This window comes from Heptranchias perlo, chromosome 12 (assembly GCF_035084215.1).
Source record: "Heptranchias perlo isolate sHepPer1 chromosome 12, sHepPer1.hap1, whole genome shotgun sequence".
Lineage (NCBI taxonomy): Eukaryota > Metazoa > Chordata > Chondrichthyes > Hexanchiformes > Hexanchidae > Heptranchias > Heptranchias perlo.
This window is the reverse complement of record NC_090336.1, coordinates 52,670,372-52,697,277: the sequence shown is the minus strand read 5'-3', so window position 1 is coordinate 52,697,277 and position 26,906 is coordinate 52,670,372. Positions and strand designations below refer to the sequence as shown.

Genomic DNA, 26,906 nt, shown 5'->3' with positions numbered 1-26,906 from the left:
CTTGTAGCCACAGTATTTATATGACTGGTCCAGTTAAGTTTCTGGTCAATGGTGATCCCCAGGATGTTGATGGTGGGGGATTCGGCGATGGTAATGCCGTTGAATGTCATGGGGAGGTGGTTAGATTCTCTCTTGTTGGAGATGGTCATTGCCTGGCACTTGTCTGGCGTGAATGTTACTTGCCACTTATCAGCCCAAGCCTGGATGTTGTCCAGGTCTTGATGCATGCAGGCTCGGACTGCTTCATTATCTGAGGAGTTGCGAATGGAACTGAACACTGTGCAATCATCAGCGAACATCCTCATTTCTGACCTTATGATGGAGGGAAGGTCATTGATGAAGCAGCTGAAGATGGTTGGACCTAGGACACTGCCCTGAGGAAGTCCTGCAGGAATATCCTGGGGCTGAGATGATTGGCCTGCAACAACCATCGTCCTTTGTGCTAGGTATGACTCCAGCCACTGGAGAGTTTTCCCCCGATTCCCATTGACTTCAATTTTACTAGGGCTCCTTGGTGCCACACTCATTCAAATGCTGCCTTGATGTCAAGGGCAGTCACTCTCACCTCACCTCTGGAATTTAGCTCTTTTGTCCATGTTTGGACCAAGGCTGTAATGAGGTCTGGAGCCGAGTGGTCCTGGCGGAACCCAAACTGAGCATCGGTGAGCAGGTTATTGGTGAGTAAGTGTCGCTTGATAGTACTGTTGACAACACCTTCCATCACTTTGCTGATGATTGAGAGTAGACTGATGGGGCGATAATTGGCTGGATTGGATTTGTCCTGCTTTTGTGGACAGGACATACCACATTGTCGGGTAGGTGCCAGTGTTGTAGCTGTACTGGAACAGTTTGGCTAGAGGTGCGGCTAGTTCTGGAGCACAAGTCTTCAGCACTACAGCCGGGATGTTGTCGGGGCCCATAGCCTTTGCTGTATCCAGTGCACTCAGCCGTTTCTTGATATCACGTGGAGTGAATCGAATTGGCTGAAGACTGGCTTCTGTGATGGTGGGCTATTGGGAGGAGGCCGAGATGGATCATCCACTCGGCACTTCTGGCTGAAGATGGTTGCAAATGCTTCAGCCTTGTCTTTTTCACTCACGTGCTGGACTCCGCCATCATTGAGGATGGGGATGTTTGCAGACCCTCCTCCTCCCGTTAGTTGTTTAATTATCCACCACCATTCACGACTGGATGTGGCAGGACTGCAGAGCTTTGATCTGATCCGTTGGTTTTGGAATTGCTTAGCTCTGTCCATAGCATGTTGCTTCCGCTGTTTAGCATGCATGTCATCCTGAGTTGTAGCTTCACCAGGTTGGCACCTCATTTTTCGGTACGCCTGGTGCTGCTCCTGGCATGCCCTTCTACACTCCTCATTGAACCAGGGTTGATCCCCTGGCTTGTTGGTAATGGTAGAATGAGGAATATGCCGGGCCATGAGGTTACAGATTGTGCTGGTGTACAATTCTGCTGCTGCTGATGGCCCACAGCGCCTCATGGATGCCCAGTTTTGAGCTGCTAGATCTGTTCTGAATCTATCCATTTAGCACGGTGATAGTGCCACACAACACGTTGGATGGTGTCCTCAGTGCGAAGACAGGACTTTGTCTCCATGAGGACTGTGTGTTGGTCACTCCTGCCAATACTGTCATGGACAGATGCATCTGTGACAGATAGATTGTTGAGGACGAGGTCAAGTAGATCTTTCCCTCATGTTGGTTTGCTCATCACCTGCCGCAGGCCCAGTCTGGCAGCTATGTCCTTCAGGACTCGGCCAGCTCGGTCAGTAGTGGCGCTACCGAGCCACTCTTCGTGATGGACATTGAAGTCCCCCATCCAGAGTACATTCTGTGCCCTTGCTACCCTCAGTGCTTCCTCCAAGTGGTGCTCAACATGGAGGAGGACTGATTCATCAGCTGAGAGGAGGACGGTAGGTGGTAATCAGCAGGAGGTTTCCTTGGCCATGTTTGACCTGATGCCATGAGATTTCATGGGGTCCAGAGTCAATGTTGAGGACTCCCAGGGCCACTCCCTCCTGACTGTATATCACTGTACCGCCACCTCTGGTCGGCCTGTCCTGCCGGTGGGACAGGACATACCCAGGGATGGTGATGGAAGAGTCTGGGACTTTGGCTGAAAGGTATGATTCTGTGAGTATGGCTATGTCAGGCTGTTGCTTGACTAGTCTGTGGGACAGCTCTCTCAATTTTGGCGCAAGTCCCCAGATGTTCGTGAGGAGGACTTTGCAGGGTCGACTGGGCTTGGTTTGTCTTTGTCGTGTCTGGTGCCTAGTGGTCTGATGCCGGGTGGTCCGTCCGGTTTTATTCTTATTATGACATTCTTGAGCGAGATTGTACAACTGAGCGGCTTGCTAGGGCATTTCAGAGGGCATTTAAGAATCAACCACATTGCTGTGGATCTGGAGTCACATACAGTCCAGACCGGGTAAGGACGGCAGGTTTCCTTCCCTAAAGGACATTAGTGAACCAGATGGGTTTTAACGACAATCCGGTAGTTTCATGGCCACCATTACTGACACTAGTTTTTTTAATTCCAGATTTTATTTCATTGAATTTAAATTCCCCAGCTGCTGTGGCGGGATTTGAACTCATGATTCCGGATTATTAGTCCAGGCCAATTAGGGACAGGCAATAAATGCCAGCCTTGCGAGCAATGCCCACGTCCTGAGTATGAATGAATAATGCTCTTTGCAGTCCTCTGTGTTCATATTGCTGGCTCTACAGTATGACAGTTGTAACACCATCATGCAGTACTAATTTATACAGGGTAGTTTCTCAATGTTGAATGTTGAAATCCCATAGCAGAGTGTGGTAATCAAGCTCTTTACAAGCTGTTTGCACAGGAAAAGCAGGGAACACATCATACACAAATATGTGGAATGACTCCCGCATTGATGAATTTGTGAATGATTTTAAGTTACCAGAGCCTAGAAATTACTGTTGGTAATATTGGTGGACAAATTGTCAACACATTTTTACGTGATATTTCTCTGTCCACTATTTTAATGCACATGTTTCCATCCATTTATTTTACTTGTCATGCTGTGTTTCACAGTAATACACACAACTGCCAACAAAATGAACACAAAAGTTGCCTTCACATCCAACAGGCAGTTGTTTTCGCTAATTGCTCATTTTGATGGGGTTATGGCTTCCACTAAAATAAATGACAGAGGCAAGAGGAATATCATACAACCACTTTAAGCATTTGTCTACTAATATTGCAAACATAATTTCTAGGCTCATCTGCCACAGACTTAAAGCAACATGCACCGAAATATTTATTTGAATGAGCTTATATTTGACTAAGTTGGAAGTTGTATTGGTTTCATGATATTACCAATTTGGGAGGTTTATGTTAAATATTCTCCTTGGGTTTACTGACTATCCCCATAAGCAGAACATAAGCCCAACAAACCAGAGTAAGCCTTTACCTTCCCAATATCTAGGTAAATGTCGCAAGACCCAGGGGATGAACAGAGAAACCTTGTCACTATACTTTGGTTTACTGGAATACGTTATGTGTAGCGAAGTAATCTCCTCGACTTCAGAAAACTGAAGAATATATCGTCTATTGGACCATGGCTCAGACAATAAACTAATAGACCAGGGTCCACTATTACCTTTGGCAATTTGTCTAGTGCAGGTGACAAAGCTACCTAATCTTAATGGAGGACAATATTTGAGGAGGTTATGCTTTACCAAGGGAGCCATAGGTGAATTGTGCCATCTGCTGGAACCAGATCTGCAACCAAGGAGCAACAATCAACATTGGCACTCAACTTGTCTGCCCCTTCCAGGCAACAATAGCAGCCTTGGCAAAGATCAATCAATTTTCAGTTCACTGCAGCATTACCCAGTTCCCAGGTGCCCTGTTTTGGTTTAGTGGTAAATATATTAAAATGAATGTCAGCAAGCAGCAGTAAGAGAAGTTGACAGGATTTTTTGAAATTCCCAGGTACAGGTTGCCATTGACTGCATTCACAATGCCATTAAAACATCTATATAACATCCCATAACAGTAAAGGCTACCACTCGAAGGATGTCCAAATGGTTCACAACCACAGTCTTGTTTTTCAGAATTATCATAGTATCATAGCATGGTACAGCACGAGGAGGAGGCCATTCGGCCCATCGTGCCTGTGCCAGCTCTTTGAAAGAGCAATCCAATTAGTCTCATTCCCCTGCTCTTTCCCCATAACCCTGTAATTTTTTTTCCCTTCAAGTATTTATCGAATTCCCTTTTGAAAGTTAGTATTGAATCTGCTTCCACCACCCTTTCAGGCAGTGCATTCCAGATCATTACAACTCGCTGTGTAAAAAAATGTTTCCTCATGTCGCCTCTGGCTCTTTTGCCAATCACATGGTTTGGGAACAATGTTTACATGGAGAGGAATTTCCCATGGCACCTGAGTCATGCGTTCCTCATTTATTCCAGGGTGAGGATAAGTTGGATGATTGGCTCCTCAGACATTTAGCTTACCTGCTCAAAATTTGGCTCAATGCCCATGCCCTCAACAAAGAGAATACGAGAGATGGGGGCATAATGTGACATACTCAAACACTAATGTTTGGAACTCACTGTGTGTGTGGGTGGGGTGGCTCTACAATATGGGCCAGAGAATGGTAACTGTATTCTGCAGGCTGCACAAGATAGTAATCAAAAGAAGCATTTAGGTATTTGTGGAAGACAAACAGCAACAAGCCAAGGCTTAGGAGGAGGCTGTTCTTTCCTTGGGGACCGCCTTTACATTTCACTGGATTTTTCCTGATGAACCGTCATTTCTCAGAAACCCTGTTTGGGTTGAAACCTTTAAATTAAAAGATAAATAATGACTATAAAGTTTAAGGTGATACATTGAAAATAATAGTGACAGCGTAGTGTGTGTTTAACATCATATGCCACGTGGAACGTGATCTAATGTGCCATGATAATTTCACTTTATTGTTCCAAAGTGATATGTTACTGGAAGGAGGCTTCTTGACAGGGCTGCTTTAGATCTGCTTGTGATTCACCTGCTTACTCACTTTGACATGTGGCAGACCCAGATGCCAGGATCAACCTGTCATGTTCTGGTTCAGAGGGGGGCTTGCTTGTTTTCGGGTTTCTCTCTGTCACTTGCAGACAATTCTAAAATTCAGTAACTGATAATTTAGTATCCATCAACATCACAACTGATTATTCTCATCAAATAATTTTTTTTAAAGCATTTGCATCCATTGAAAGGTTTACTTATGTTTAAAATGTTGCTTATCTATTGAATGCGCTCAACAGATAAAAGAATCAACATAAGTCACCACCCAATGTGTTAAAGGCTGGACTGGTTGGTGGTAACTTGTAAGGGTAGACTAGATCGCCCAAAGTAGAACAGGAGTGAAATATTTCTCTGGCTGTCAGCAGAAATGCTACGGCTTAAACCTCTACAGCAGTTTTAATATCTAAATGCAGTGATGGGGAAATACTTCAAAAAATTGCAGCAAAACACTATTCCTGAAGAGTAAATCTATAGCTATGAACAACTCTAACCTCCCATAGAAGTTGATTGTCCACTATACAATGCAGAATTCAACAATAAATCAAATACCAATGTTGTGGGTTTCAATTATTTAAAATAAATTTCTTATAATTAATGTTTGTGTTATTCTGCTGTAATCAAACTTTGTATAATGTTTGTCCATGTAAGAAAGTACCAAAAGATCTATAGTTGGAATAATTTGCTGCCTCAAGCATATAGAATCAATAGAAGGTATAATAGAAGAATTATCCTCATGGATAGAATTGTGCTGTTTATTATCTACCAGTAAAAAGCTTTCTGATAAATGCCGTTTTGGAAAAAAATTTTAGCCTTTTTTTTAAATTTAAAAGTCCAGTGATACCTCTTGTTTGTTGCGCTTCTTCACAGCGAAAAGTTGTGATCTGAATGATAAATTGTGGCTGTGTTTTGAAGGCGATGTTTCTTTGGCCGGCGGGTTGCAGTTCCCGCCGGCGTGTCCTCCAGGACAGGGGGCAGCAGCACCCACGGCTTCCCGCTCAGCACACGCTGCTTGTCCAGTGAACCTCCTGAGAGCGGGGGCGGGGATGACATTTGCTGCAGGGAGGGGTGTTGATTCGGCCGTCCTTTCACTCAGTGTCTTGGTCCTTTCACTCGTGTGTGTGTTGTATCAGCTGGAGGACCCTGATTCAGGAGCTCTCCCCACTCACAGGTAAAGCACTCCCAGCAAGGTGCGGGGACTGGGGACTGGGACTGGGGGCAGGAGGCCCACTGACTCCTCCAGGTTTTGATTCCAGTGTGTTTTCGTGTTGTGTGAATCTCAATTCCTTTCAAAAAAAAACCCAAACTCTTGTGGATCTGTTTTGTGAGCACCAGTCCGTTGACAATTGTAACTTTTTCTCAAGGGGTTTGTGTGGGCAAGTCGCACTTCCGTTATAAATTGTCACTCCAGATATATGATCTAAATATGAAAAGGTCCCAGAATTTGCAGCAACCTATTCCGTTTGCTCAGACCAGCGGGAACTGCAGCCCGTCGGCCAAAGAAACATCACCTTCAAAACACAGGCACAATTGATCATTTCGATCAGGTTCCTTCTTGTGGCAGGGAGTTGCTCTGAGACTTTTTCCTTGTCGTGGCTTTTGGGAGTGGCCCTGCTCTTTGGCCTTTATTTCCAGGGGGATGGAGCATAAAAGCAGGGAAGTCATGCTGCAACTGTACAGGGTGCTGGTGAGATCACACCTGGAGTACTGCATACAGTTCTGGTGCCCTTATTTAAGGACATACTTACATTGGAGGCAGTTCAGAGAAGGTTCACTAGGTTGATTCTGGGTATGGAAGGGTTGTCTTATGGGGAAAGATTGAACAGGTTGGGTCTACACTAATTGGAGTTTAGAAGAATGAGAGGAGATCTTATTGAAACATACAATATTCTGAGTGGACTGGATAGGTTAGATGCTGAGAGGATGTTACCCCTCATGGGGGAATCTAAAACTGGGGGCATAGTCTCAGAATAAGGGGTCACCCGTTTAAGATGGAAATGAGGAGGAATTTCTTCTCCCAGAGGGTTGTGAATCTTTGGAATTCTTTACCCCAAAAAGCTATGGAGGCTGAGTCATTGAATACATTCAAGGCTGAGTTAGACAAACTTTTGATCAGCAAGGGAGTCAAAGGATATGGGGAAAGTGGAGTTGAGGTAAAAATCATATCAGCCATGATCTCATTACGTGGCGGAGCAGGCTCGAGGGGCCGAATGGCCTACTCCTGCTCCTATCTCTTATGGTCCTATGCTCTGTAATTTAGCCTGCCTAGTCACTAAATTGGAAGTGACAGTTCTACCTGGGTATTGCTTTGTACTCAACTCAACCAGCACTATTCCATCTTCACTACCCTTGAATTGCTATCTTGGCTGCTCTTAAACACTGATTCTAAAGTTCTGTGGAGGCAGGACTGAGTGTATTTGCAATTTATGGCAGAGTGGCCCCAGGTGTGTGTACAGGGGTTTAAAACTGTGATAGTGCCCTTAGAGTTTGGGAGAGTTTATTGACTTTGGGAAGGGAGGGAACAGAAAGCACTTCTGTCCTCAACCCAATGCTGTGTTTTTAATTTTAATACTTTCACTGTTCAAATGCAGAAATTAGGACGGTCCCAAGGCCAATCCCTGACCTTTATTGAGTTTGTTGATCTGAGCTAGCTGTTGGTGTTGGGAGTGTTACAGTTGGCTTCAGTTGTTCTTGGTTAGGAAGAAGGGAAACTCAGCCAGTCACTGGTCCTGATCACTATCCAGTTGCCTTTGCTGAAAATGTGCCTCTGTTGGTAAGGCCAGGGTTTGGATGCACTGTGATGGGATGTGCTTCATGCTCAAAAAGCTTGGTTATACTATTCAGGCTCACGCATGAAGAAATGGCTCTTGGGCAAAGTATTAGCAGATCAGTGCCAATGGAACTATAGGGCTCGATTTTAGCACCCGCAATCGGGTGCGTTCCTGGTGGGGGGGCGACGAAAATCGGGGATTCCGGGGCGGGTCGGGAGCCCGGCGCCAACCCGCCCCATTTCCGGATTCCTCACTGACGCGCTGACATGCATGTGGGACTCCAGCTGGCAATTAAAGCTGGCGGGGTGCCAATTAAGGTATTTATTTAGGTATTTCAGGTCGTTTAGAGACCTGATTAACATGATATTTTAGAAGGGGTGGATTTTGCAAACAACTGGGACCGTTTCCCGTACTGGGGGAAACACTCCCAGTTCAAATGGACGTGTTGCAGCCATCAGCCTGTGGCAGCTGCAAAGATCCATTTGACAGGTGGGGGGGGGGGGAAGAACCTCACTCATTGCAGGAGGCTACTCTGTCACCTTGGACAAAGTTTGGCCTCCACCACCCTCCTCCTAATAATAAAATTCACCAACTTGCATACTTACCCCGGTGTCCAGACACATGTACCTACCTTGCGGACCCCCTCAGATGTGCATCTTCCGGATGGGGGCCTCCGTAGCTGCAGTCATGACCTCCTTGGAGGGCGAACAGCCTTGCCGGCCACGACGTCCACCTCTGACAGGTGGAGCTCCATAACACAGTGCTGTGACACATCTACCTGCACAGCAGGAGGGAGGGCAACCGCAGAGAGAGATGCGTCTCAGAGGGCACTACCCTCGCCACAGTGTCCACAGACCGAGGCTCAGCTTCCTGGATCTCTCTGAGCAGCAGTGCACACGGAGGCTCAGAGTCACTCGACATTTAGTCGTGGACATCTGCAGCCTCCTTCATGCCGAGCTGCTCCCGGCTGGCCCGAGCACCATCTTCTTACCTGTCGCTGTCAAAGTCACCACTGCCCTCAACAACTTCTCCTCCGCATCCTTCCAGGGTGCCACTGGGGACATCGCCTACATCTCTCAGTCGTCTGCACAAAAGAGCCCTGCAAATACACTTACACCCACTCTGCAGTGACACAATGGGTGGCATCAGTTGTGGGTCTTCATTGTGATCCTCAGGAAAGGGCATTATTGCACAAACCAGACTAGATTCGCAAAGACATGGCAGTAGTGGTGCCAATATAATATGTAATGTGAGTTGATCAGAAATTAAATATAAGTAAAAACCATGACAAACCCTCAAACACCCTTGTGCATCCCCTTCATGCTCACGACACGTTTGCCTTACGCTTCCTACTGCACATATGTGATGCATGCCCTGTAGCTGCAGCACAGGTCGTGGCAGGTTGAGTGAGGCTGACTGTGAAAGAGATGCATGAGGGGGTGAGTATGAGATAGAGCCATGAGATTGTATGAGGACTGGGTTGAGTGGTAGTGGCGGGATGAGTACTGGCGAGGTGAGTAAGTGCAGGTAAGATGAGGATGAGCTTTGAGTGGGTATGAGGAGTGATGTGACAGAGTAGTGTTGGCTGTGCAGAAGGAGATGTGGGGTGGGGGCGGTGATGTGGCAGACGGAGTATAGGGGAATGAGTAAGTGTACTCGCTTTGGCTGACCTACTTAGGTGATTGCAGCGCCTCCTGCACTGTATGCAGGTGCGCGATATGTTGGTGGTGCAGGTGACCTCCTCTGCCACCTCGAGCCAGGCCTTGGTGGCAGAGGCAGGCCGCTTCCTCCCGCCCGCCGGGGGGAAGATCTCTGTCCTCCCCCTCCTCCTCACCCCATCCAATAAGAGCTGGAGTGAGGCATCATTAAACCTGGGAGCAGCCTTCCCCCTGGGCTGCTCCATGCTGTAATTTTTCCTATTTCTTGCAGCATCAGTCAGTGGAGGACTGCCCCTTTAAATAGAGCTCCTCCAGCTGACAGACCTTACTGTGCATGCGCAGTCAGCCCACCGCGCAGCTTAGCAGCGGGGAACCCGGAAGAACAGATAAGTGGATCCAATCAGCCTGCGATTGCGCGCCAAGCGGACTGATTTTACACACATGCCCAATCGACCCCCCGCCGCGAACCTGCTGCCATGGTAATATCTGGCCCATAGTCTAGCATGATCCATAATTTCAGAAGAGGTAAAGGGGAGAATAATTTGAAAAGGATAAGAATATTGTCTGTTTGCAGTGATCACTTTTACTAATCCGTTATTTTTTTAAAACTGGACAGTTTATAATCGCAAAGAGGTAATTAATGTTTACCATTCATTGATTTTATTTTGTTGCAGAATGTCCCAGGATATGAATAATCTCCGAGAAATGTATAAGACACTAAATAAGTCTTGCTTCATTCTTGGAGCTTCAGGGGAGACGGGAAAAGTACTGCTGGCGGAGATTGTGACAAGTCAGCTCTTCTCCAAAGTCACGCTTATTGGCCGTAGAAAACTAACCTTTGAGGATGCAATGTATGAGAATGTGGTAGGTTTTAGTATGACTTTATAATGCTATGTAAGATCACAATTTATGTTGAGCAACTAGATGGGAATGTGGTACAAAGCAGTAGCAAATCATATGGTTCGGATCACATTTGAGCCATGACCGTGAAACTTCGAACACCTGAATCCTTCGATTACTACATTGGGGGAATAATTACTTTGGATGGTATATGTAGCAACATCGTAATTGCATTCGAAGTGCATCTTTCCGATTTCCGGATGTAGTAACCGGAACAATTCTTGCCCTTTTATAATCCTAGTCCTAGTTCTCTGTTCTTTGTGTAATAGATTTCTGACTTCAAGTGTCATAATGAACTGAATTCATTTGGGCTTCAGATCAGCATCTCCAAATGGGCATTCTCAGGAATTCTTGCTTGTCATGGTATTTCCTCACACTGTCCACCAAACTGTGGTCCCTGCTTGTTTACCCATCAGCAAACTCCCTTTGTTGTTCTGGCAGGGAGAGGCACTGAACAGCTGAGGTACTCTTTTCCTTCAGTTGGCTAACTTCCAATGTCTTGACTTTGACTTGAGTTGTATATTTAAAAAATGTGTATCAAAAACTATCTGCTACCTCCTTTTGGATAGGAGTCAGTGTGCAAGGGTGGCAGGCAGCAAACAATGACTAATGAACCATTAGCCACCGAGGTGCAGAGGAAGATACGACAGTCTAACTTTGATCAGCTATTCGTTTTCAGGGATATCTCCTGAAAAAGGTAGTTGTCCTGAGGAACTGTCAGTTTTTGCACGGCTGGAAAGCTGACAAAGTTATTTTTTCTCATCAGCTGCTATTAAATAATAGGAACCCTAGATTCAATTATTAAATTTGCTGTTCATGCTTTAAATGGATTTTTTTTTTCATCAGTAGAATTGATTATATATTTTTTAATTTAAACAGATCCAGGAAATTGTAGATTTTGAGCAACTAGATGACTATGCACCTGCTTTCCAAGGCCATGATGTCGGATTCTGCTGCTTGGGGACAACCAGGGCCAAAGCTGGTGTGGTAAAGAAAAGTATTTTTTTCTTTAGAAGTTATAATATTCTTCAGTAAAATAAATTCTGGTATTGGTGCTGATTCAACTGCATGAAGCTGCTATCTGTTATTATGCTGCAATAATATCGGCAACATAAAATGACTGATTTTATATATAACAGATATAACCTACAATGCTTTGCAAGCCATGCAACTCTAACTTTTTTTTTCTCATCAATTTAAGTTTTCCTGCTCTCCTCCTCTGCTTAAATTAGCTGCAGGCTGGGGTATGGGCCCATGGTTCTTGGTTTCCTCCTGTACCTGACTTCATTGGCCGTTATTCATGTGTGATGCTTTCACAGTAAGTGTCATCTAGCTACGAGACTGATCCTTTGCTCACCCAATGCCAAGACATGTCCACTTCCACCAGGAGTTGCTAGATGGCCATCAGGAGCAGGACCCTGCTCTGTGGTTAGACCACACCTGGAGTACCGTGTTCAGTTCTGGGCACTGCACCTTAGGAAGGATATATTGGCCTTGGAGGGAGTGCAGTGTAGATTTACTGGAATGATACCTGGACTCCAAGGGTTAAATTATGAGGAGAGATTGCACAAACTAGATGTATTCCCTGGAATTTAGAATATTAAGGGGTAATTTGATCGAAGTTTTCAAGATATTAAGGAGAACTGATCGGATAGATGGAGAGAAACTATTTCTGCTAGTTGGGGAGTTTAGGACTAGGGGACATAACCTAAAAATTAGAGCCAGCACTTTCAGGAGTGAAGTAAGGAAACACTTCTACATGTAAAGGATGGTAGAAGTTTGGAACACTCTTCTGCAAATGGCTAGCTCAATTGTTAATTATAAATCTGAGATTGCTAGATCTTTGTTAACCAAAGGTACTAAGGGATATGGGGCTAAAGCAGGTGTATGGAGTTAGGTCACAGATCAGCCATGACCTCATAAAATGGTGGAACAGGCTCGAAGGGCAAAATGGCCAACTCCTGGCCCTATGTTCTTATGTACTGCTGCCCTGGAGGGCATTGACTAATTTTGGATTTATTACATAAAATCACTCACATGGGTCCATATAATGTCTACATTATTCAAACTCCATTAGCATTGTTTAGGATATTACCTTGATGTTATCACGTAACACAGTAGGATGTGTGTTATCCTTTCCAGGGTAAGTGCACCCACCCACTTCATTAGCTGCTAAATAGAGCTCCTCTTTCTCTATCAGCTGTTCTAAATGCAGTGTTTTCTCTTACTATTTAGCTAATGTAGTATGAATATGCTTCAGTCACAGATTATGGTAACAAATTGAGATCCTGTTTTCCTTGGGGGGAAAAAGAAGCTACTATTGTGATCCAATCTGCACATCAACTCCTGTCAATTCAGAGGCAGTGTAATACTCACATTAAGAGGCTTTTCTGTAGTTTGGAGGATAAGCATATTTAATAGGATATTGGGTTAGAGAGGAAATATAAAATCTGGGAAATGCTTTTGAAGGAATTAGTTGGCTGTTTTAAAGGCTTCAGTTCTTCTGGAGGGGTGAATTGATTCTCGTGAGTTTTTTTTTAGTTAACTGTAATGTGCCAGAGATCAGAGCCACTGACTCCTGTAGTGATAAATATGCTGGCTTATGAAGATTGTCATCTTAGTAATAGACCAGGGGTTAAACCTGTAATCTTCCTAGTCATTATTGACTCTGTGCCATGTGGCATTGCATGTTTAACCTTGGACTCATTGGGAGAGTTCCTTTATGAATTCTTTTTTTTTAAAATGAAGTTTTATATTCAAAATAGATTTTTCTCTTTGCTCTGTTCTGATTAATATAATAACTCAGTACATTTTACTTACTAGTTAAAGACCCTAAAGGGTATTGAGCAAGGGTACATGAGGTAGTAATATGGGTTCTTCCTAATAGGGAAGAGGTTATTCCTTAATCGTATTATCGCATTCTGACAGTCTTTACCCAAAACATTGACCTATCTGTTATCTTTTTAGATGTTGACGGACCTGCTCTCCATTTCCAGCATTTTCATTTTTTATTTAATTTGCTGAGTTTTTTTTTATATCCCTTCATGTCCCTAAGAATAAATTGAAATTTGTCTTTCGAAGCCTGAAAGTGTCCCTTGAGGTGTAACTGCCATGGATGAGCACATCTCAATTTTATTTGAGTCATTGTCTTTATTGAAATTCTCCCCTATGAAGTTGTGTTTTTAGTCACCTAGGGAACCTAACGCAAGCTTCCTTTTTTGTTGTTGGAAATTTCAGGATTAAGTCTATTGGCTGCTAATAAGGCGATATTTTGCTTTGTTGGGAGCAGATTCATTTAAAAAAAAAAGCAGCAAGGCAACTTGTCAAGCAGAAGCTATTGAGAGGGGATGATGGTTGAGCGTGGGTGTACGAGGTTGTGGCGTGGGCTCTTGTTCATAGGCAAGGGGTTGTTCCTTGTTAGTAGCATTTCTGAATAAGGGACGCCAGCGTCTGTTGGCTGGGCTGGTATTGATGTGGTGTAGCTGCGTAATCGGATTTAAAGTGAGCTCCAGTATTTATGTCAGTTCAGATTTCATCAAGTGACCATTGTGGGCCGCTGTCAACTGAACTCCGTTTTAGAACATTGACCAAGAACTAAGGGCAGAGAAATCGAGCGTCGTTTAATTCAAGTGTCGGAGGTATCGAATAATTGACTTGTATTTTCAACACTTTTGAGGCTTTAAAGTTGTCTTGTGTGTGGGTCTGCTTGTCTATAGCCTTTAAAATATGCTATTGGCATATGGGGGTGGGGGGGTGGGGGGAGGGGAACTGAAATGAATTCAGCTGAAATCAGTGTGGCACCAAATGCCATTCAGCATTTCCATAATGGCACAGGATAAAGAAGTGTCTGACAAATCAATGTGGGAGGTAACTTATTACACCTTTGTAAAAAAAAACAATTGAAATGTAATTTTAGCAGCAGAACATTTATGGACCTGATTGGCTACTGTCAAATGGCGACAAACATTTTTACTTATTCAGTCTCAATATTTAAATAAAGCTTTTTTCTTCTTTCAATTAGCTTAAAACACTTAAAAGTAGATACAAAATCTGAGGCCTGTGGTGAGTTTAGATGATAAACCTCGTGATCTAATTTAGTTTGGGAGCTTTTGAGAAAAATAGACAAAGTGGAGGGTTTAAAATTGTTTAGTAACATTAGGCATACACTTAAAGCTATGCATTATGGATGTGCAATACTTGAATTATGTGAACGTAAAGAAAAGTAATGTTGCCATTAAAAGTCTTTTTGACTTTCTTCGTTGACCAGCTTTTAAAAAATTTTCCTTGTACCTTCTTGAACAATTTTTTATATTGACACCACCTAATATCAACCACATGCTGTTGGTAGTGGTAAGTAGTTGTCATGTTGTCTTCATCAAATGTAAGTACAAAAAAAGTGTTCAGCAGTTGTGCACACATCAAGCTTTTGGAGTTTGAAATTGGGACCGTAGGTGTGACTCTTAAACCGACTTATTTATTATTCAGGAGAAACATCTTTGCCCAGAGAGTGGTGAGAACGTGGAATACAAGGAGTAGTTGAGACAAATAGCATAGATACATTTAAGGGGAAGCTGGATAAGCACATGAGGGAGAAAGGAATAGAAGGATATGTTGATGAAGAGGGGTGGGAGGAGGCTCGTGTGGAGCATAAACGCCAGTATAGACCAGTTGGCCCAAATGGCCTGTTTCTGTGCTGTGAACTCTCTATAATTTTATGTAACTTGTAATAACCGTTGCACTCTATTATTTTTCCGCTCCACCATAAAGAATGCTTCCTTCCACCTCCTGTAACATCACCTGCCCCAGCCCATCTGCCGCTGAAACCCTAATCCATGCCTTTGACACCTCCAGACTCGACTGTTGCACAGCTCTCCTCTCAGGCCTCCCATCATCCTCCCACCCTCCATAAAGGTCAGCTCATCCAAAACACTGATGCTCATATCCTATCCTGTACCAAGTCCTGCTCACCCATCCTTCACCCCTGTCCTTGCTGAACTATTTTGGCTCCCGGGCCCCCAACGCCTCCAATTTAAAATTTTGATCCTCGTGTTTAAATCACTTCATGACCTCTCCTCTCCCATATCTCTAACTTCCTGTAGCCCTTACACTCTTTTTTTCATTTTCCCCTCCCTTCCTCCCCCCCCCCCCCCCCCCCCCCAGAACTTTGCGTTCCTCTCAATCTAACTTCTTGTGCACACCCACTTCACGTCGCCGCACCATTGGTGGCCGTGCCTGCAGCCATCTGGGCCCTACGCTCTGGAATTCCCACCCTAGACCTCCGCCTCTCCAGCTTCTCCTCCTTCAATGCCCTCCTTTTAAAACCTACCTCTTTGACCAAGCTTTTGGTCACTCTCCTAGTATCTCCTCCTTCTTTGGCTCGGCATCCATTTTATGATTATGATTCTTTGAAGCGACTTGATTCTATGTTAACAGCGCTATATAAATGTAAGTTATATTTTGAAAAAAACGAGAGATACAGGAGACATCAGCAGTATAAAACAGTAGTGAGGAGAGCTGTGCTCTTGTGCCCATGTGAATCATAGCTGTGATTGAATTTCAAACTCTGTGTATACAATCTTTATTCTCCTTATATTGCAGGAAGGTTTTATTCGAGTGGATTATGATTACGTATTAAAGTCAGCCCAACTCGCAAAAGCTGGGGGATGCACTCACTTTAACTTGGAGTCCTCAAAAGGAGCAAATAAGAACAGTTCGCTTTTGTATCCAAAAACTAAGGTAGGAAAATTTTGGCGTGTAATATAAAATTTTGGGTTTGATGAGACGTCCAAAGCTACCGCTGGTCTGGTGATTCTGCCCTTGGGCAGTAGTGATAGTACATCACTATACTACTCAGCAGTACAGTGACTCACTTAACTACTTGGATCTCACCGCCTCAGAGCAGTGCAAATTCCACGGCATATTGAGGGTGACATTTGGCAATTTTGGTTTGGTGTGACATTATCATCAAGAGATTGAAATAGAAAGCCAGGATCCAAGTACAACAAATGAGATGTCACTGTGCTCTTCCAGCACCTTTCTGAAATATGACTTTCACAGCCATATTTTGTGAATCATAGTAGTTCATTTATTCAAAGTGTCAAGGCACTGCACAATTGGACTAAAGTTTTGTGCAAGTAAGTAGTACTTGGGTACTACTTTCTAGCTTTTCATATACAAGTGAATCTTACTGTTAAGTGAGGAGGAACACAACTAACCATAGGCACATTATGAACAGGAGTAGGCCATTCAGCCCTTTGGGCCTGCTCTGCCATTCAATTCGATCAATGCTGATCTGTCCCTCAACTCCATTTTCCCACCTCTGCTCCATATCCCTTAATACCCTTACCTAACAAAAATGTATCTATCTCAGTCTTGAAAGTTCCAATTGTCCTAACATCGACAGCCTTTTGGGGGGAGAGAGTTCCAGATTTCTACCAACCTTTGTGTGAAAAAGTGCTTCCTGAATGACCTAGCTCTAATTTTAAGATTATGTCCTCTTGTTCTTCATTTTCCCCCACCAGAGGAAATAGTTTCTCCGTATCCTATCAAATGCTTTTACCATTTTAAACGCCTTGTCAGATCACCTCTCAATCTCCTGTGCTCAAGGGAATACAAGCCAAGTTTATGTAACCTGTCCTCGTAATTTAATCCTCTAAGCTCCGGTATCGTTCCAGTGAATCTGCACTGCAACGCCTCCAAACTCAATATATCCTTTGAGTTGCAATGCCCAGAACTGAACGCAGTACTCCAGATGGGGGTCTGACCAAGGCTTTATACAGCTGAAGCATAATGTCCTTCCCTTTGTATTTCAGCCCCCTTGAGATAAAGGCCAACATTCCATTAGCCTTATTAAATTCTTTTTGTACCTGTCTACTGACTTTTAATGATTTGTGTCCTTGGACTCCCAAATCTCTCTGCTCCTGTACAGTCCCTAGTTTCTCACCATTCAGAAAATATTTTGATTTATCTCTGGTGCAAAGTGGACAAAAACCTGTTATTGGGCCAACACAGGGTATACATAATTATGCCCAGTGTTTAAACAAAAATGTATATACAGCAGGTTGGTCAGCTTCCGAGAGAGAAATGAGCGTTTTGAGGTTAAATTCTTCACTCCATCAGCAGTGTAAATTATACTTGCAAGTACATCTTTACCACACTCTAAATGGAATAAGACTTGATCTATTTCTCAACTTTTATGAAGTTCAATGTATTTTAAATAATTTACTCATTGATATCTTTGCTTTTGGGCTATACAGAGATCTTTCAAGGATTTATTTTTATTTTTGGTCAGTGGAAGAGTTTTGTTAGACTGCGGAAAGCTTTGTTTCATGGCTGAGTTGACTATATGTAATGATTTTCAAATTTGTTTCAAGGATGGAATTGCATCCATAGAACATTATTCTCTTTTTTTTCTGTGGTTGTGTGGGGTTTTTGTGGTGTGCATTAGGAGATGTGTAGCATGTGTGCAATGCACTGTTTACCCCTAATGGGTCTAGGCTTTGTAGAGCAGTGATAAATTTAATAGAATGCTAAGCTGCATTGCTAAATCAGAATACAAGTCTAAATCCATCATGCTTTGGTCAGGCCATACATTGGGCACTGTTTGGTTCTGGTCGTTTAAGGCACGAGGAAACATCAAAGCCCTAAAGATGGTGCAGGGGAGGGCCACAAGGCTGAATCCTTGGGCCAGAATATTGAGTTATGAGAAATGGTTAAAAAAACTTCAACTCTTCAGCCCTGAAAGGACGTGATTGAGACCCAATCGATATAAAAGAATGAATTTGTTTTTATATATCAATGTCATAGAATCATAGAAGTTTACAACATGGAAACAGGCCCTTCGGCCCAACAAGTCCATGTCGCCCAGTTTCTACCACTAAGCTAGTCCCAGTTGCCTGCACTTGGCCCATATCCCTCTATACCCATCTTACCCATGTGACTGTCCAAATGCTTTTTAAAAGACAAAATTGTACCCCCCTCTACTACTGCCTCTGGCAGCTCGTTCCAGACACTCACCACCCTTTGAGTGAAAAAAATGCCCCTCTGGACCCTTTTGTATCTCTCCCCTCTCACCTTAAATCTATGTCCCCTTGTTATAGACTCCCCTACCTTTGGGAAAAGATTTTGACTCTCTACCTTATCTATGCCCCTCATTATTTTATAGACTTCTATAAGATCACCCCTAAACCTCCTACTCTCCAGGGAAAAAAGTCTCAGTCTATCCAACCTCTCCCGATAAGTCAAACCATCAAGTCCCGGTAGCATCCTAGTAAATCTTTTCTGCACTCTTCCTAGTTTAATAATATCTTTTCTATAATAGGGTGACCAGAACTGTACACAGTATTCCAAGTGTGGCCTTACTAATGTCTTGCACAACTTCAACAAGACATCCCAACTCCTGTATTCAATCTGTCATCAGCATCTCAAATTTGCATATATGTACATATCAAGATCCCACAAATGGTAAATGATGATAATTGTTCATCTGCATTTAATCGTGTTGTTTGAGGGGGGAATGTTGATCAGAACACTGAGAGAACTCCCTGCTCTTCTTTGACTATTGCCATGGGAACTTTTACAGCTACCTGAAACACCAGATTAGGCAGAGAGGGCCTCTGTTTAACATCTCATCCGAAAGACGGCACCTCCTGATAATGCAGTCCTCCCTCAGTATTGCACCCAAATATCGCCCAGGAATATGTGCTGAAGTCCAAAGTGGGGCTTGAACCCACAACCTCTTGACTCTGAAACAAGACTGGAATAGAAAAGACAACTCGAGAGCATTGTTTTAAGTTAAGGCCATAACTGCAGGAAAAGGGGACATAGATATAAACAGGTAAAAGGCAAGTCCAGGACTAATGTCAGGAAATATTTCTTCATGCAGAGAGTGATTATTGTTCCGGTAGGATCGTGGATACAAAAACTCAAATCATTGAAAAGGCAGTTCGATGCTGTGATGGGGAAATCCTTGGTTTCAGTGGAAGTACGAACTCGATGGGTTGACTCGCCTCCCTCATCTGTACTTACACATTATCCAATGACTACCTTTCTACCGATGTCAATTCAGCTGCTTCCCAGTTTAGCACAATAATGTCTCCAAGCCTGTCCTCCTGCTCACGTTAGCTTGTTTTTTAAAAAAAAAATTCCAATCAACAAACCTGGATTGGCAAGAACAGAAGGTTGCTAAAGAGAATTCTTAATAACTGCCACTAAAATCAGTTTCGAGTCTATATATTAAAACTGTTTACTCCTAATCAGGGTCTGGTGGAAGCTGCAATCGAAGGGCTGAATTTTGATCGATACAGCATCTTTCGCCCTGGGTAAGTACATTTCCTTCAGTGATATTGTGTTAATTTGTGCACTGCCTATTTTTAAGTGCCCCTCTACATTTTCATCAAAGGAACAGCAATGAATGTCAGTCCCAGCAAATAGATGCTTGGTTTTTAACCTTGCTGCTGGTACCTGTGTATTTCTTTAATGTTGCTCCCAGTGTTTCTGTTTTTAGTATAGCTCTTGTTTCCCTTATAACTGCTGCTTCCAGTGTTTTTTTTTTAAAGTTTGGCTTTGCTGTTCATTTTTAGGCACATCATCAGTGTTTGTGGGTTTTTAATTGTGGATTCACTAAAATGTAGCAGTCGGGTACAAAAATTAATCAAAAAGGCGAATGGAATGTTAGCCTTTATATCTAGAGGGCTAGAATATAAAGGGGAGGAAGTTTTGCTGCAGCTATACAAAGCCCTGCTTAGGCCATGTCTAGAGTACGATGTACAGTTCTGGGCACCATGCCTTGGTAGGAGTGCAGTGCAGATTCACCAGAATGTTACCAGGGCTCCAAGGGTTAGATTATGAGGAGAGATTACAAACACTAGGCTTGCATTCCCTGGAATATAGAAGATTAAGGAGTGATTTGATTGATGTTTTTAGGATTTTGAAAGAAATTGATGGGGTAGATCGAGAGAAACATTTTCCGCTGGTGGGGGAGTCTAGGACAAGGGGACATAACCTTAAAATCAGAGCCAGGCCATTCAGGAGAGAAGTTAGGAAACACTTCTTCACGCAAAGGGTGGTGGAAGTGTGGAACTCTCCCACAAAAAGCAGTAGATGATAGCTCAATTAATTTAAAATCTGAGATCGTTAGATTTTTGCGAGCTAAGGGTATTAAGGGATATGGAGTCAAGGCGAGTAAATGGAGTTCGGATACAGATCAGCCATGATCTTATTGACTGGCCGAACAGGCTGGAGGGGCTGAATGACCTACTCCTGTTCCTATGTTCAGTTTTTTTTAAAGTACTGCTCTAGCTATCTGTGGGTTTTTGTGTCACACTTTTTTTGTAAAGCTCCCTTATTTCCTTTTTAAGTTCCGCTCCTAGTTTCTCTTACTCTAGCTCTTTTTTTACTCCTGATATTTTTATTTTCCAATCTCCAGTGTGTTTTGTTTTTTTTAAATTGCTATCCCTTTGCTCTTCAACACTACTCCTGATTTGCGGCTCTTTTTTAACGAAACCTCCCAAGATACTCCACCTCATTGCATATAAATTTATTTTTTAGATTTGTTCCCTACTTTTTCCTCCCCATTCTCGTCATAACCTCTCTCCATTCTTGCTCAGACCTCATCTCAATAGCCTCTTTCTGCTCACCGCTCACCACCGTCAAATTCCCTGGCACCCCTAACTTTCCTCCTCAAAGTTTTCAGCACTTTCTGCCACAACCTTTTTTCTACTCTCCACAGCCTGACTCTTGCCTCCTCTTGCCTTATCTAATGTTTCATACCTCTCCATCACTTGAGTAAATCCCAACCCACCCTCTCTGACCATCACACATCCAACTTCATATTTGCACTCGCATTGTCAGAGAAAGTGATAGTGCACAAATAGAAAATTCAATACTTTTATTATATAATTTTTATACACAAAATAATACATTCAATACTTTATACACATGGATAGAATTCTATATTTTGATACTATATATACATAAATACATCTTACCGCACAATTTTATGTATTTCACATTAATTTATTCTACATTACGTTTCATTTTTTAAACCCCCCCCACATTGATATAAAAATCTTCCAATTTACAATTTTATCCCAAATTCAATCACTTATTATTTCCATTTCTTCATAATACTGCAGCATGCTCTTGTTCTTATCAAACAACATATCCTCTGACTTCCCTTGAGCAATGCAACGGAGCAGCCACCAACTTACTATTCGAAGTGTTATCGGTCCTTTGATAGATCGATGGATAAATGTACCTTCCGATGTAATGCTGAGCCATATAGACCAGGAAGATCCCAGTTTCATTCCCTATCTATGCTGAACTAGCTGACCTTGACGAGAGTGATAGTGGAGGCACATGTGTCTCTGAGAGGAGGCTGAACAGCTGCCAGAGCTTCTGATTTCTGTGTGGGTATTGTGTGAGTTCAGATCAGCCTGATCTGAAATGTTTGGGACCACCATGAAGTGGGCACTGATAATTTGCCAATGTAATCGTACCCCACCACAAGTCACCGCTTTCAGAAGAAGAAAACTGCTAAATGAAATGTAGTTACAATTCACATTAAATAAGGTAGAAAAATATTTCTCTACAGTTGCTAATATACTTTTTTTTTTCTTTTTCTAACTTTGACTTTAAAATAGAGTTCTGATGTGCGACAGACAAGAATCGAGACCAATGGAATGGATGGCAAGAAAATTCCTTGTCCCTATAGCTTACATGTTTCCAACTTCAATAACAACCCCTGTCTTAGTGGTAGCAAAAGCCATGGTGAACAATGTTTTACTGTCATGTGACAAAAAAATGGAATTGTTTCACAATGAGGATATTGACCATCTTAGTAAACTTGGAAAAACTAAAGAAAAGTAGCAGTGCATTTTATGGCATTATTTTGTAAGAGCACCCCCTTTCTCCCACCTGCTCTCTTTTACCCCCCCCCCCCCTCTTTGAGTTATTTGCCTCCTTCCTCTTGTTTGGGTCTCCCTGGGAACCTACCATCTCTAGTGGAGAGGGTGCACAAGCAAGCTTCTCCCATGTCTCTGTTAATATTGCTTTGTAACAGTTGCCCAGGAGGGGTGTCTGTGACATGAGGCCTGTGGTGACTCTCTGCTGTTACCTTTCAGCAGGAAGTGTCTGGCTTCTGCTTGCTGCTTCCTTGCAGTGGTGGGGCTGAAATCTGCAAGTCCGCATGTGGAAGATTCCAGGTGTGAGCTTGTTGTCTTGCCACTCCATGGTCCAATACTTTATAACTGTGGTGAGCTGTGTCACCAGATGCACTTTTATCTAAGCCTCATGAGGTGAATTATTTAGTAGTTACTCCACCTGTTGTGTTTTTAATCAGGGTTTACTGATCTGAGATCGAATTGTCTGATGAGCGTTTCACATTTATTTAACTCAACTGTGGCTCAGTGGTAGCACTCTTGCCTCTGAGTCAGAAGGTTGTGGATTCAAGCCCTTGAGACCTGAGCACATAATCCAGGCTGACACTCCAGTGCTGTACCGAGGGAGTGCTGCACTGTTGGAGGTGTCGTCTTTCAGATGAGACACAAAAGGCCCCATGGCACTATTTGAAGAAGAGCAGAGAAGATTTGGGAATTCTTCTGGTGTCCTAGGCAACATTTACTCCTCAACCAACACCACGGAAACAGATTATCTGATCACTTCTCTCATTGTTTGTGGGGCCTTGTACGCAAATAGTCTGCTGTGTTTCCATACATAACATCAGTGATTCGACTTCAAAAATAGTCAATTGGCTGCAAAGCACTTTGGGATGTGCTGAGGTCATGAAAGTTGCTATATAAATGCAAATTCACACTTTTTTGACAGTAACCTGGAGAAGTGGGGAACAAATTCTGCCAATCAGACTTTAAACAGATCCTGACCAATCCCAATGATGGAATTATTATAGGCTGAATTTTGTTCCTTCTCTATATACTTCACTATGTCTGCTGCTCTAAAAGACATGACAGTACATGATTTCTATAACCTGTTCTCAGTCCTTTTGGTTTTTTGGTGGGGGGAGGAGAGATGCAGATGATATTTTAATTCCCCCTCCTCACCATTCCTTCGGTGAGGGGATGGGTAGGAGACCTCTTTCAGTCCTTTCTGATGAAGTGCCTCACTGCCACCTGTTGTGCTCGAGATGGGTTGGCAGAATGAGCTGTCTGGGTGAGAAATTGCAGGCAAAAGTCTCTGTTCTGTCACTCACTGTTGTCCTGCTGTGCATTACATTTTTAATTTTGATGGTGCATTAATCAGTTTAAGCACTAACTTTACAGTCTCAGGAAACTCATTGTTGTCTAACTGAAAAATGTGGTCTTTATAATCTGCCTTCTGTTTCTAATTCTTGTGGTTTAGTTATGAAGGGAAAAAATACATATATATTTCACACATGTTAATTGTTCTGTCTTAATGTTCTTGTATTGTTGCACATTCTGGAATGTGGTGCATATTTCTATCACCCTCATTTTTCAGTTGACTATCCTATTTTATTAAAAGGGAAAAAGTCTTTCAGTGTGAAGTATACTTTGCCTATGTTTTAAAATAATTGGGGATTGTGGAAAACTAGTGATTCCTTCTTGAAGGTATAACAGCTTGTTGAGTATTTGCTATGTTGGTTCTCAATCATTACAGGGCATATCAGGTTTTAGTGATTGCTTCGTAATTCCTGTCAGCAAAGAATTGAAATTCTAAATGGGTAGAGCACAAAAAAAACCTCCGGTTACTGTGTCTTGTATTCTGTTCGACATGTGCTGCCATAACCTTGTATTAACTTGATTTTGTTTTCTACTTCGCTCAAATCCTCGTACCTAAATTGGTTGTGATTTTTATTTTGTATTTGTATAAATGGTAAAAAGTCTGCAATTATTTAATGCTGTATTAACTTTGGGTTCAATTTGAATATATAATTTTCAGGATTCTGTCCGTATATTGGGGAAAATGTGGCTTTTAGTAGATCGTGGTGAGATTTTTCAAAGGTTTGCCTTAACCTTGTTGCGCTTGCTGCTGTGTCACCAAATTAGTGACTTTTCCACAAGTCTGCTATCTTTGGCTGTCTCATCCCCGTGGATGACTAAGGAGCACTTTGATGAGTCTCACAGAACTGAAGCACAGGCTGTGGTAAGATGGTAACCATGTTTTTTTTAAAAAGAAAGCACATCTATACTTAAAAAATGTCAGCACATTGTCACCCCAGCAACTCTGCAAAATCAAGAGTGTTTTCCTGGCAACTGCTCGGGCAATATGGGCAGGCAAATTTAATAGAAATATACTTTTATTTAAAAAAATTATTGCACATTTTTAAATGAGCCAAAGCGTGAGATTGGATAAAACCTGCCCCAGCAAAGTTGTGTGGAGTCTTGAAAGTAGTGGTGGGAGGTGGTATGGAAAGAAAAGAGAAACAGGAGCTTACCATATAGAATAGAATCATAGAAAATTTATTGCACAGAAGGAGGCCATTCGGCCCATGTGTCCGCGCCGGCCGAAGATGAGCCACCTAGCCTAATCCCACTATTCAGCACTTGGTCCGTAGCCTTGTAGATTATGGCACTTGAGGTGCTTATCCAGGCACTTCTTAAATGAGTTGAGGTTCTCTCCTCTAATCCTTCTACCAATTACTTTAAACCTATCCACTCTATCTAGGCCCTTCATAATTTTGTACACCTTAATTAAATCACCCCTCAGCCTCCTTTTGTTCCAAAGAAAACAACCTGAGCCTTTTCAACCTTTCCTCATAGCTGAAATTCTCCAGTCCTGGCAACATCCTCATAAATCTCCTCTGTACCCTCTCTAGTGCAATTACATCTTTCCTGTAATGCGGTGACCAGAACTGTACACAGTACTCAAGCTGTGGTCTAACTAGTGTTTTATACAGTTCTAGCATAACCTTCCTGCTCTTATATTCTATGCCTTGGCTAATAATAAAGGAAAGTATTCCATATGCCTTCTTAAACACGTTATCTACCTTCAGGGATCTGTGGACATGTATTCCAAGGTCCCTCACTTCCTCTACACCTCTCAGTATCCTCCCATTTATTGTGTATTCCCTTGCCTTGTTTGCCCTCCTCAAATGCATTACCTCACACTTCTCTGGATTGAATTCCATTGTCACTTTTCTGCCCACCTGACCAGTCCATTGATATCTTCCTGCAGTCTACAGCTTTCCTTCTCACTATCAACCACACGGCCAATTTTTGAATCATCTGCAAACTTCTTAATCCTGCCCCCTACATTTAAGTCTAAATCATTAATATATACCACAAAAAGGGACCGAGTACTGTGCTCTGCGGAAGCCCTCTGGAAACAGCCTTCTGGTCACAAAAACACCCGTCAACCATCACCCTTTGCTTCCTGCCACTGAGCCAATTTTGGATCCAACTTGCCAATCTCCCTTGGATCTGTACTTTATTGATCAGTCTGCCATGTGGGACCTTGTCAAAAAGTCTTGTAGACTACATCAAACACGCTACCCTCATTGACCCTCCTTGTTACCTCCTCAAAAAAGTCAATCAAGTTAGTCAGACATGACCTTCCTTTAACAAATCCATGCTGACTGTCCTTGATTATTCCGTGCTTTTCTAAGTGACGGTTTATCCTGTCCCTCAGAATTCGTTCCAATAATATCTCCAATTCTCCCACTTAAAGAATCCTGGAATCCAATGGCTTACTTCCAACTCCTATTTTGTAAGAATGGGTGCAACAAAAATATCTCGAGGCCAATCTGGGACTCCATGCATAAGTTGCAAATAGCTCTGACATCTCTTTATTTTTGGCAAATTGTTGCCATGTTCCTAATGCCAAAGGTGCTTTAATTGGTAGTTGTCAAAATTTCTGCGTGTCTTTTTTGCGTTGCAGTGTTTGCATTTTAGAACAGAAAAAAAAATCAGGATCACATTGTCGAGCATGTATGCCTTTCATCCATTTGCATAAGAAACTGTTATATAAGTGAATGTAAATGCAATTTGAAATTGTTTTCAAAGTTACTTTCAATAAATTCAAAAATCTTGCATGCATCTGACCTTTACAATCCTTTCATCACTTTAAAAGGGACGCATTTAAATTTGAGTGTTGATACTATGTTTGTGTTGCACAGTTTTGAGTACATACTGGGGTCGATTTTGACTACTGAGTTGGCCGTCCGCTGGTTCCCATGGCGAAGAGGCGGCTACGATTCTGAGGCCCAGGCCTTGAATTTGGCAGGCGAGTTGCGGGACGCCAAATGGCCGTTCTGTTGCAACTCGCTGCCCTTCAGTCTCGGGAATGTCGACTGATTGGGATGCCGGCAGGGGCTCCCAGGCAGATGCTCGGGGGGGCGGGGGGCGAGGCTGGGATAACAGCAGCCGGATGTATTTTTGTGGATCCAGGAGAAGTGCTCCTGCTCTTTTCAGCTCCACAAAAGAAAATCAATTTTTAAAGATTTTCTGGCTGATTCCTGATCGTATCGCCAGTATGTATAGGCCGAGCGTTCATGTCGCAAGCTCCACCCATGTGTCCTGTAAAGTTGCAATCTGGATCCTAACTATGTCATTA

General features: G+C 42.8%; 1 protein-coding gene across 1 annotated transcript; it reads left to right on the top strand.

Moving 5' to 3' along the window:
- Positions 1 to 6,060: 6,060 nt before the first annotated feature.
- On the top strand, positions 6,061 to 26,389 carry htatip2 (HIV-1 Tat interactive protein 2). Its single transcript, XM_067994105.1, has 6 exons — positions 6,061 to 6,221; positions 10,154 to 10,343; positions 11,259 to 11,366; positions 15,978 to 16,115; positions 19,638 to 19,699; positions 22,022 to 26,389. Exons 1-6 carry the CDS (start codon positions 6,097 to 6,099, stop codon positions 22,245 to 22,247), a joined length of 849 nt encoding a protein of 282 aa, XP_067850206.1. The 5' UTR covers positions 6,061 to 6,096; the 3' UTR covers positions 22,248 to 26,389.
- The last annotated feature ends 517 nt before the right edge of the window (positions 26,390 to 26,906 follow it).

Excerpts from the sequence above, each read along its gene's own strand:
- htatip2 (XM_067994105.1), top strand. The coding sequence starts at position 6,097 with ATGACATTTGCTGCAGGGAGGGGTGTTGATTCGGCCGTCCTTTCACTC. Across the intron at positions 6,222-10,153 it reads GGAGCTCTCCCCACTCACAG|AATGTCCCAGGATATGAATA; the intron begins GTAAAGCACTCC and ends ATTTTGTTGCAG. Across the intron at positions 11,367-15,977 it reads CCAGGGCCAAAGCTGGTGTG|GAAGGTTTTATTCGAGTGGA; the intron begins GTAAAGAAAAGT and ends CTTATATTGCAG.